The sequence below is a fragment of the Ovis aries genome, chromosome 14 (genome assembly GCF_016772045.2).
Source record: "Ovis aries strain OAR_USU_Benz2616 breed Rambouillet chromosome 14, ARS-UI_Ramb_v3.0, whole genome shotgun sequence".
Taxonomy (NCBI): Eukaryota; Metazoa; Chordata; class Mammalia; order Artiodactyla; family Bovidae; genus Ovis; species Ovis aries.
Window position 1 is genome coordinate 17,775,459 of NC_056067.1, and position 12,386 is coordinate 17,787,844.

General features: G+C 54.6%; 1 protein-coding gene across 1 annotated transcript in view; it reads right to left on the reverse strand.

Annotated features, from left to right (window-relative positions):
• ZNF423 (zinc finger protein 423) overlaps positions 1-12,386 on the reverse strand; it is a 342,900-nt gene that overhangs the window by 279,769 nt on the left and 50,745 nt on the right. The window contains exon 2 of the mRNA XM_027977817.3: positions 6,523-6,582. Within this exon, the coding sequence (XP_027833618.2) occupies positions 6,523-6,582 (60 nt within the window). The remainder of the gene's footprint in view (positions 1-6,522; positions 6,583-12,386) is intronic.

Genomic DNA, 12,386 nt, shown 5'->3' on the forward strand with positions numbered 1-12,386 from the left:
TAAGGCAGTCACTCAGGAGAAAATTCAGGGTGAGGGAACCCTGGGGGAGAGGAGAGGAGAGAGGGAGACAGTCTCTCCAGCCTTGATCTGAGGACTGAAGAAGTCAAAATGTCCTGGGAGCCCCTAAGAAAAAGTCCAAAGGGGAAAAAGACCACCGACACAAAGACGCTGGTAAGAGCATTGTTCATGAGTCCAAAACTGAACACGGTTCAAGTGTCCAGCGGGGAGGGGCAGTTGAGGCAATGAATGCCCATCCTCCCAGAGACCCCGATGTGGTGACTGAGGGCAGGGTATGTGGATCGAGAGGTCTCCGAGAAGCTCGGGGCTCACGGGGGCTCCACAGAGCCCACCGGTGCTCCACAGAGCCCACTGGTGCATTCAGCCTGCACTTCATCTCGAGAGAAGGGATGGAGCTGGAAAGCGAGCCAAGAGAAATGTAAACAGCAAGTGTGCAGAAGCACAGAGTGGTGGGTGGAGTCTCCGTGAAGTAGTTGAAATAATAAATATATGCTCTAGAAAAACACCGGCAGGGTGGGAAGGAAGCCCTGAGAAGTTTCAGAGGAGCAGGCTGGGCTGCACCAAGGGGCCTCAACTCCCTGAAGAGAAAGGCCCAGTCTTCCAGACATTTCCGTCAAGTTCACTGGTCGAAACCTGGAGGTAAAGGACCGCAGGGGGTGAGGAGGCTGCCACCTTTGTCCGTGATGGGGGCACTGACCACTTCCCCATCCCACAGCTAACCGGAGTCAGATTAAAGGAAAGGCTTCCAGCCTCCCTCCACCAAGGAGCCCCCAGGCACCGGACACCCAGATGCCACTCTAATCTTCTCCCCCTCTGAGCATGTCTCTGAGCCTGCAGCCCTAACACAGACCCACCACCCCACCGCAAACTGCACACACACCCAACACGCAGGGGGACCTAGAGGCAGGCGGGCTGGGGTCAGGCGGTGGGAGTCTCTATAGACAGCATGACCCACAGTGTTTTCCAGATCTGGCCTTTGAAGATGGGAAGTGTGTTCAAGGCCTTCTAAACAGGCATCTCCTCTCCCTTCCGGCAGCAATCCAGGAGGCCTGGCCCTCGTAAGACTCCCAACTGACCCAGAAGGGACCTGAGCACTGAGCTGAGCCCAGCCCTGAGCCTCTGGTTCCCCTCTGACACAGAGAGCCTGGACCAACATTCTCACAGGCAGATCTTCCATTTACAATTTCATCTCACAATTCACAGTACAATTCACAGTAATGCTGGAGCTGTGTGTGTGTGCGCACGCTCAGCCATGTCCAACTCTTTGCAACCCCATGGACCATACAGCCCACCAGGCTCCTCTATCCATGGGATTTCCCAGTCAAGAATACTGGAGTGGGTTGCCATTTCCTCCTCCAGGGGATCTCCCCGACCCAGGGATCAATCCCGCATCTCTTGCATCTCCTGCATTGGCAGGACGGATTCTTTAACCAACTGCGCCACCTGTCTGGGTTCAAATCCCGGCTCTGCCACTTCCTAGCTGTGTGACCTTGAAGCAAGTCACTAGCGTCCGTGTGCCTCAGTTTCTGTCTGTGAAAGGCACCAAGAAGGAGAACTGGCTCCTAGAAGCGACTCCTGCATGGGAGTGATGGTTTCGTTAACCAGGACGATGAGACCTACAACGGGGCAGGAAGGCCTGAAACTCTGATCACACCAGTAAGGTCTCAGGCTGCTGGGCCATTCACATACAATCGATTATACTGACTGTTTCTCTCCAACCGCAAGTATGTGTGTCGCCGTGCCAGACCTAAAGCTGACTAACCTGTCCAGGCATTGACAGTGAGTGGGTGTCAACAAATGAACTGTTTTCCATCACCAGACTGTCCCAGACCCTCCTTGCGCTCCATCCCCAGCTTGCTCCAGAGCAGCCATGCTGGAAGGAAGCCCAGCCTGCCCTGAAACCTGGTCCAGGGAGGCAGGAGGTTCTGGTGAGGCAGTTACACAAAGGTGAGCCCCTTCATCTCCCAGCTCAGACTTAGTGACCAGCAAAAGGGAGGCAAAGCAGAGCATGGTTGGTTTGGTTCCCTGAAACCACCCACTGTAGGCTGCTATCATCCTGGTGCCTGCCACTCAGATGGCTCATTCCAAAGGGCCTAGGGGAAGAGAGAAGAAGCACTGAGGAAGAAAGGACCTCCCCACTGAGCTGGGCTGGAGGCAGGCGGCGGGGCGCAGAGAGGCCTGGAAAGTGGCCCCTGCGTAGAGACGCACTTGGCAACGATTTAATGGTGGCCAGAATGAAATCAGCTGGCAGGGGGACATTATTTGTCCTAAGCAGTGTTTTTTCAAATATATCGATTGACCAAAATGAGATAGCATTTCACATCTAGGAAAGCTAGAATCCACAAAAAAAGGAAAATTACACGTATTAATGAGGATGTGGAAACATTGGAACCCTCATATCCCAATATGAGCTGCTTTAAAAAGACTTGAGTTGCTAATTTTTCAGTCTAGGAACACCAGATAAAAATCCAGCTCTCTGGCTTCTCTTTTTAAAACTAAGATGATGTGGGGATTCTGGGCCCAGGTAACCTGTCAGCAATCAGCTGGCACTGAGGTACGGCTGTCCCGGTGGCAAGGCCTGGGGCGCAGTGCACAGCGCCACCTCCCTGCCACCTGCCCGCTCACCTGTGCCACCAGCCTGCCCCAGGTGAGCCTTTGAGCTTGGGACCCTTGTGGGCTTTCACAAAGGACTCTCACAGTTCTCTAAGGAATCTGAATTCACGGCCTGGCAAAGTAGGAAGAAAAGCTTGAGAGTAATCTATGACCCCGCCCCCCAAATCACGTGCGCAATGCTCTGTGCATTTGGGAAGAGAATCCACACTTCCTTCCACTGGATGCTTGGGGCTTTCCAGGTGGCACTAGTGGTAAAGAACCCGCCTGCCAATGTGGGAGACGTGAGAGACAAGGGTTTGATCCCTGGGTCGGGAAGATCCCCTGGAGGAGAGCATGGCAACCCGCTCCAGTGTTATTGCCTGGAGAATCTCGTGGACAGAGGAGCCTGGCGGGCTACAGTCTGCAGGGTCGCACAGAGTCGGACACGACTGAAGTGACTTAGCACACACACAAGATACTGTCCCTTCATCCCCCTTTCTATGGATCAGAAAAAAACAGGATGCAATGGGAAATGAGTTAAAACCCACACCCACCTCTGAACAGTCTCCTTCGCCCAGGTTCTGCCACCAGCAGCCCCCTCTTTGCCAGCGGAGAGGCAAGGGCAGCCCCCTCCTCCCGTGACGCCCTGGCCAGAAGGGAGAACTGCAGGGAGATGCTCACCCTGCTCGCCTCCCTGCTAGGCGGGGCTCTCCATCACTGTTGGGGCCCTGACTCAAGGGCACAGACAGAGCAGGTCAGGGTGCTCCTGGGGGCGGTGGCCACCGGGTTCCCACAGGAGCAGAGGCCACTGTGCCTCCTGCTTCTTTATTGCCGCTCTCCATCATGCTCCCAGAGCCAGGAAAAGCGGGCGAGGGGACAGCCAGCACCCTGGGGAGAGGGGGCGGAGCTGCCCAGTGTTCACGGCTCCGCACTCCCAGCAAGATGCTCTCTGCCTCCCTCTTCACCTCACCCTGCGTTCCTCCGGTCTGATGAGCCAAAAGGCCCTCCATGGCCCGCTTGGGCCTTCCGCCGCCAGGGACCACGGTAAAGCCCCCACGAAGCCTCGGATCTCTGCTCAGCTATCTACCTCCCAGTGGCGGGCAGCGTGGAGGTTACACCCCAGGCTCCGGGGGCAGAAGGACTCGGGTTCGAGCCCCTGCTCCACAGCATCCTGGCTGGGGATGGCGGATCTGCTGCCGCACCGTTCCAAGCCTCCTTCCCTCATCCACCAAATGAGGACGGCAGCTCTCAGTGATGGTGCCAAGGGTGGCTTGGGGAGGCTTTGCTCCCCCATAATCTTCTTTGGCACCTGCCCCCATTCTCTGATGCAGCCAAGTGACATTTTCTCAGCTTAATGAGAAGCGTTATTCTAAAGCAGCCTCAGCCAGGCCTTTGGCCCCATCCTCTACCAGATGGCAGCCCCGAACCAGCCCGTGGAGAAACTGTGGACTTGCTGCCGGAAATACCACCCAGCTCCCAGGGTTGTCACGATGGCTCAGGGAGACCCTGGGGGGTAAAACACGTTTGCTCCGTGTCCTGGCACAGACCAAGTATGTGCTCACCAAACGCCAGGCCCCACGTCCAGGACTGCCTCCCCTACCAACCTCATCCTGCCACCCGGGACTTGCGCCATCTCACAAGTCCCGTGCTCAGGGAATACAAGCTGACTTTAATAGCCTGAGTCCAACAGGATTGGGAAGGAAAACCTATCACGTGCATGCGCTGTCAAAAAGACACAATCAGAATCAGGCCAAAGGAAACGGAACAATCCATTGCCCGGCTGTGGATTATCCAATGCCCGGGATGCTCGGCCTTCCCTTTCCCGCCTCCGAGCGGATGACCGAAAGCTGGCCAGCACCAGGGAGTCCCTGAGGGCCGGAGGGAGTCACGAGGGGTCGAGCACCTCCTCCTGCCTGCGCGTGCAGGGTGCGCTCAGCTCTTGGCTGGAAACTTGCAAGCTGCACGCCCTCCACCACTCCCAAGAGCTCCCGAAGGCCCGAAGGCTGGTGCTCCCACTGTGGCATCAGGGTGTCGTGGACCCCAGGCCCGCACACAGCCCTCGGCATCACCCCTGCTTTCTACAGGAGATACGCCCAGGCCCTGACACCCCCTGCACAGAGCTCCGCACCCACCACACCCTCCCGCATGCTGCTGCTGTCCTGGTCTGTCCTCGTCGCCGCTCGCACCACTGGGAACACAGCTGGGAGGGAGGCCCTTATATGGACACGACCAGGCTGGGCGCTTTTCTGGTGCGGGGGTTTGGAGCACAGCGGGGACCCTCATCAGAGCTGGCTGCAAGCCTGAGCACGTGCACCCCCACATCCGTCAGGACGCCTGGATGAGACGTGGAGTTTCACAACCTTGCAGTGTTCCTCCGAGCGTGGGGAATGCATCTCAACCGCACAGAAAGAGACAGGGCATGGGCCACCCAGCACCTCCTCTTATCCTGCCTACAGTGTGGCCCCCAAGGCCTGTCCTAACTCAGGACTCTCCTCCTGAGAACGCTTGCACCTCCCCACCCTGGCTTCATACCCGGCCCCTGCCCTAGAGGGAGCCCCTGCCACCAAGAACCAGGCACCTGCAGATACCGCAGTACCCAAACCTGAGCCAGCCAGGACCCAACCAGGACCCTTCGGACTTTCCAAGCAGCACAGCTCCCACTGCAGAGAGCCCTGGACCAGGAGTCCAGGAACCTGGTTTCAGGTACTGGCTCCCCACTTGCCTGCAGCTCAGTCTGTACCAGCATTCCCCATATTTCAGTCACCTGGGAACCATCTTCATGATTTTTTCCTGAATCCAAGCATTATTACTTAAAAACTTTGTCAACACAATTTTCTCACTTAAATGACTTCCGCATCATCTTATATCACATGCAGCCATAAAATCACAAATTCGATGTGTAACCGTTCAAGTGTTAAGTGTTGGTACGCCTGACGCCTAACACCTCGTTTCTGCAACGACTGACCCAGAGCATACCTCCCTCTTTGCCTCAATTTCCACACCTAAAAGACAAGGAAGCTGAACTAAATGGCTCCCTCACAGGTCTTCTCAGGCCCAAGATTCTCCCCCATGGAACTGGAGACAGATGGCAAGGATCCTGGGACAGGGGACAAGGCAGAAGAGTCTGGGGCCTACTGGAAAGGGAACAAGGGCCCTGCTGTCAACAAGGCTGACAACTTGCACAGCAAATGGCAGAGTGGTGCCCTCCATTCAGGAGCTCCCAAGGACCCCAAGCCAGCTGCAATCCCAAGCTCCATGGGCAGCTCCAGATTCTAGAACTTTATAGGGAGATAAACCTCATTCACCCACCTCTTTCTATAGCTGGGGAAACTGAGGCACCAGAAGGCACTTAGGCAAGTGCAGAACTGAGCAGGAAAACCCAAGTTCCCTGATGGCCTAGTCACCCCCATCACCCTCCAATGGCCACGCCCCCTGCATTCTGATCGCTCCTTCTTACCTCCCCCTGGAGGTGTGGGCTCGGGTCTGCCCACCCGAGAGTGCGATGCAGCCCCTTCCAGGAAGGCAAATAAAGGAATTCTGATTTCGATTGGAGTTTAAAGGTCCCATTAGAGTGGCTTTTATGCAATTAGGCTGGAAAGAGTGTGCAGGAACGCCCATGGCAGGGAGCTTCAAAGCCTGCATAGTGGGGGTGCGGTGGCCCAACTGAGTATGCCCACAAGAGGGGAACACGGCCCCCAGGGGAATAAGGGCATATTAGCCTCCGTATGTAATAGATTTTATTGACCATATGGAACTGATATAAAAATCACGTTGCACGGGGTAATCTGGACTGGAGACAGGAATGTGACAGGAAGAATATGACTTCCATAACCAGCTGGGTGGCTTTCTGAGTTTTCTGAGCCAGCCCCCCAGGACCCCCACCAAGTTTCCAGCCGGCCCCTGGGCATTTACCTGATGCCGTCACGGAGGAATCCCAGGCCAGCGAGAAGTCCGAGGCCTCCCCCTCTTCAACTGAAAGAGAGAACAGAGATGGGCCTGTGAGTTTTGAAGTTGTGCAAACAGGTCATTTGTGGTGGGGGTAGGGGGTGGGGAGCGTGGTGTGTGCAAGACACAGGGCAAGGAGGAAGGATCCTTTGGGGGAGTCCCTAGGGAGTCCCTATGATACCCATGACCAAGGGTGAAAGGATCAAGTCTACAAAGGGACTTTTGTTGGTTTCACAGAGATGTAAAATACTCAGAACAAAACCTAAACAGCAAATAAGTGCCATATCTGTACGGTTCCCCCATCCTTGCACCCCCAGCAGACATCACAAATCAATCACAGCACTGCCTCGAATCAGATGCAGAATCACATTCTTTCTCTACACAGAGCTACAGGCCATTACTATCTATAACCAGAGTATCCACTTGAGATAAAGCCATGTGCCCCTCACAGGAGTAGAGTGAAGACCCAGACCTCTCCCTGATCCTCCAGACACTGACCTCCTACCAAGAGCCCCTCAGATCACCACCGAGATGTGAAGGCTTTCTCGATTATTCCAAGAAACAAACAAGACACTCTCAGAGGTTGGCAAAGTGTGGGGTGCTATCCTTTATACCGAGTGCTGACAGACAGACCTCAGGACATGCTGGAGTTGATTGTCCCGTGGTCAGCAGTCCTGGGCCAGCGACGCCACAGTGCAACTCACCTCTCCACTCTACCCCAAGCCCACAGAACCAAGCTGGGGAGGGACGGAGTGTCCCGGCCACCCCACGTCCTGCTGTGTGAGACGAGGCGGGTGGAGGTGGTAGCCATGCACTAGGAGAACACAGGAGAAATTCTATACAGCATAATAAAACTCTCATCCTGGAATCAATCCCAGTCTGGGGCATGTAATAATATTAAAGCTGGGTTATGGACTTTGTAAAATGGAACTCTGTTTAAGCCAAAAATGTGCATACGCAGTATTTTTCAGATTTAACGGGCTCTGAAGTTCTGCACACGTGCATGCCGAAGCCACCACGTACCCCCCAGTTCTCTCTGCAATGCCGCTGTCTCTCTGCGGGCACACGCTGTGAGCCAGGCCCTGCACCCAGGGTGTTCACTCCCTGTCATCAGACTTTTGAGAGGTGACAGGACAGGCCTGAGGTCCTATGCTAGAAAGAGTCCGTACAGAGTCGGGGCCAAAACCCATGGCTGTCCATCTCGAAGGCTGCTCGTGTGTCCACCTGAGACACAGAGGTCCCTATCCAGAACCCCAGCAACTGGGAACTAGAAAGCAGCAATCCAGCCCGCCCTTCAGAAGGCAGGCACACAGTATGCAGTCAACCTAGGGGAAGAACAAGCAGGCTGGCTTGTGGTCAGACACTGAATTCAAATCCCAATCCTGCCTCGAACCAGCTGTATGCATATGTGCACACTAAGTCGTTTCAGTCGTATCTTACTCTTTGCAACCCTATGAACTGTAGCCCGCCAGGCTCTTCTGTCCCTAAGATTTTTCCAGGCCAGAATACTGCAGTGGGTTGCCATTTTCTCCTCCGAGGGATCTTCCTGATCCAGGGATCAAACCCGCATCTCGTATGTCTCCTGCACTGGCAGGTGGATTCTTTACCATTCGTGCCACCCGGGAAGCCCCTAGCTGTATGACTGTGAGTAAACTGTTTAATCTCTAGGCTTCAGTTCTCCCATCTCAAAAACACAGGCAAAAACAGTACCTAAGCCACAGATTATTGGGAAGATTCCATGGGATGACGGTTGTCATCCACTGGAACAGAGACTCAAGCACTCAGGTGGGTTTGATGCCGAGACTGGAACAACTCTTGGAATTAACAAGTCCAGCCCAGCATGGCCCTGCCCCTGTTTTATCCTCTACCCCTGATATTTCCCCCTCCCCACAGAGCCTCACAGGACAGGTTTCCTTTTAACTTTTAGAAACAGCTTGCCCAGGAGGGCACATCCACATCACTGAGCAGAGGCCAAGGATTGCTAACCAAGAGCCCTCCTTCCCAGATTTGCATCCTAAGAGGAGAAGCTCAGCATCTGAGACAATGAAATGCAGAGACGATCTGGATTGGGATCTGGGTTGTTTGACTTAGCCAGTTACAGCTGAGGTGGGGTTTTCAAATATGCAGCTTTGTAAATATGAATTAAGACCTTGAGTCAGACAAAACTGATATTACTCACTAGGCTGATTGCAGCCAAACAGCCTCTGAAACACAGGCGGATAACGCTAGAATGATCAGAAGCAGGCTGTGCATGAGAGGAGCAGCAGTTTTCATGGCTACACCAACAACTCAGTTTCTTTCACATTTCGCTGTTTACTCGCTTTAAAATGGAATATAGGTATTGCTTCTATTAAGAGGTTGCTGCCAATGTGTAAGGTCACCGTGGTACCATTTCATAGGACGCTTTCAACAAGATCTGCCTTGGGTCCCTAGACCTTCTCAACCACAAGCTCCAAGACATGAATGCAAGGTTCCCAGTTCTCCCTTTGCCCTCAACATACTCCGAGTATCAGGGCAAAAGGCCCCACGTTTGGGTGACTCAGTGTTTTTTGGTTGGGAAATGTGACCTCCCGAGTCACTGAACTGGATGGAGGGTGTCCCCAAGATGCCCAATCCCTCCCTCCCTAAGATCTGACTTCCACCTTCATGGGAAGGAGGAGAAAACATCTGCTCTTTTGGAGCTCTTGGGAGGATTCAAGCTTCTGTTTCTGGGGACAACGAGCCTGCAGAGGTGGGAAGACGGGGAGAGCAGACTGATGCCCTGGCTGGGGAGTTTCAAAGTGGCAAACGTCATTACGGGCAAACAGCCGCATCACACACCAGAACCCCCAGAACCACACCCCTCCCAGCGAGGAGCACACAGGCCAACTCGCTTAGTGACATGGGCACGAACACGCTTTCTGCAAACTGCTGGCCCACGTCTTTTTGAAGGTATAAATACACTGTCCTTTATAGATTCTTGATGAGAAGTAACGCCCACCTCCACCACCACCATCACGCGGCCCTGCACTAGCTGACACTGAGCGTGAGAAGGTTCTCCTCCCCTCCAGCTGGCCTTTTCTGCCCAGGCAGGTCTCTTCAACAACAAGATAACTGGCAGGGGCAGCAGGCACAGAGGAAGGAAGGCCTGCCCTACAGCTGGAGCCAGGCACTTGCTGGGGGAGTGGGGAGGGGAGGCCGAGCCATCCCCAAAGCGGAATTCCACTAGAGAAGCACGATGAATGCCGAGGGGTGAGCATCACAGAGAAAATTTGATCAGCACAACGTCCAGTACATACAACACCCAGAGGGGCTGCCCAGCCAGTGAGGGGAGCTTGGCGCTTTCCGGGGACTTCCGCAGACTCCAGGCTCTAACTTTTTAATTTATAAGATACTTGGCATCACTGAGGCCAAAACGCACACCCCCAGCCTTGCCCTGTCTCGAGGGAAACACACGAAGACCCACTCCTGTGAGCGACGGGCATCTGCAAGCACGGGGTGGGCCACGTAAGGCCAGTGGGTACACAACGGGAGTGCAGGAGGGGGGACAAGCGTGTAAACATGGGGGGCACAGTAAGTGTGAACACACAGGGCAGGGGTGCAGCTGCAAGCGTGTACACATGGGGGGGACCACGTGCGAAGTCTGCATGCAAGGCACAGACATGCAGGGCTTATGCTCACATGGAAGAGGACACAGACAGCATTCACCGTGGTTCCTCGAGTGTGTTAAGAAAGATTCTGAGGCTGTCTCAGGGCTTCTGAGGAATCAAAATTCCGTGTTCTCGCTCTGCTCTGGGGTCACAAGTCGCGGATGGCTGACTGCCCCACGGGTATATACACCTGTGAGCCCCACCAGACGCTGTCTCCCCAGCTCAGCAGCAGGTTCATAAGTGACCACAGCCCCCCTACTCTGGGAGCACCCGTAGCCTGCCCTCTGTGCACCTTGATGACTGTTGATGAGATGCCAGTGAGACCCTGTGTGTTGGCCTCTGGACTTCAGGAAGCCAGGGGCAGGTGGTGCTAAGGGCACTTGCTCCTGGCCTGGGAGGAGGGTGCTATCCCCAGGGCTCCCCATTACCTTGAAGGTGCAGAGGAGCTGAAGCTGGGGAAGGGGAAAGAAAGGGAGGCAGGGGGCCGTGGGGAGGGCTGCCAACAACCTGGCCGAGGCAGGGCTGTGGGACTGCTCAAACTCAGGCCGGGTCTGGGCGGACAGACAAGGTGCAGGGAAGAGGCAAGAGCGTTCGAGGGTGAGAACTGAGGCAGGCAGTGTCGGGAGGTGAACAAGAGTGACAAACAGAGCAGGCATTGAGCCGAGGGCCAGAGGGGCCTCCAGCAGGGCCAGCAGAGCCCAGAAGGCCCTTCCCTCCCCCAGATCCACACCAGGCCAGCTGCTCAGCCTGTCTTTGAGGATCTGAGAAGGCCCTGTCCCTGGCTGTAAGTTTCTGGATATGCACATGGCTGGGCACTTTCCAGTGGAAAGGATCCATAGTTTTCATCACAAAGATCTAGAACAACTGCCCCTCCCCTGCCAAAAAAAAAAAAAGATTTTATTTGAGGAGGGTTCTCAGCTGACCTCACCTCTGGTTGGTGTTCCCATTAAGGGACCTCTCCATGCTTTCTGCCTTTGGCCCCAGGGCCATCTTATCCTTAGGGAAGGGTGGGCCCACCCTGGCCTGACAAAGACTCCCTAGAGGCGTCCCTGCCCAGCGGAGGTGGGGAGCCCGGCAAGGAGCACAAGGCTGCCTCAGTTCATCCCTAGGGAGACCCTCTTACCCACACCAGGCCAGGGCCCAGGAAAGTAAAAGACATACTGAGAACCCAGACTCTCCTTATCAAGCATAAAATGGAGCGTCACTCCTGACTTGATACTAAACAAACTCAACGAACAAAAAAGGGGAAAGACTACTGTATATGGATGGATAAGGTGTGCACTGCACAAAGGGCCCAGCAGAGGCAGTGAGAGAGGGTTAAATTCAGCCCGCAGTCTGTCCACTAAGCAGTGTGTCCTGGTGCAGAGCTATGAATGCCCAGAGGAGGCGGGACCCCTTGCTTTTACATAAAGGCATAGCTGGCCTTTTTTCTAATTCACAGAGATGTGCTGTAGAGCATAGCCCATGGCCAGCTCTGGCATGAGGCTTGGGGCCAAATGCCCATAGTTGGGGCCAAGCAAATCCAACCAGTAGGCCCACACGCTCCAGGTTCCTCTCCAGTGGGGATGGGGACGGGGAGGGGCTGGGGATGGGGGTGGGGGCATCACAGAAGGGAATAGTATAGGCTCCTCGTAGCCGAAGCTAAAGCCACCTGAGTCCCCAACGCCAGCCCCCTCACGAAGCTCAGACCCTCAGAGGAGCCCAGACCTCACGACAGGGTCACATCACAAACCCATTTATTTAACTTCATGATTCCCTGGCCATTTGCTGAAAAGAGAAGAAACTAGCACTGCAGATGGTGCCATTGTCCTCCATGAGTTCTCACACAGAGCCAGGGTGCAAGGAGGGCTGAGGCTCTATGCACCACACCCCGGCCACCTGAGCACCTCACCACCAGGAGGACAGGTCTAGGACTCAAAGCAATCTATTTCTGCTCTAATGGCAGAAAGGGAAGAGGAACTAAAGGGGCTCTTGATGAAGCTGAAAGACAAGAATGAAAAAGCTGGCTTAAAACTCAACAGTCAAAAAACTAAGATCATCGCATCCAGTCCCATCACTTCATGGCAAATAGACGGGGAAAAAGTGGAAACCATGGCAGATTTTATTTTGGGGGGTTCCAAAATCACTAGACGGTGAAATTAAGACACTTGCTCCTTGGAAGAATAGCTATGACCAACCTAGACAGCTTATTAAAAAGCAGAG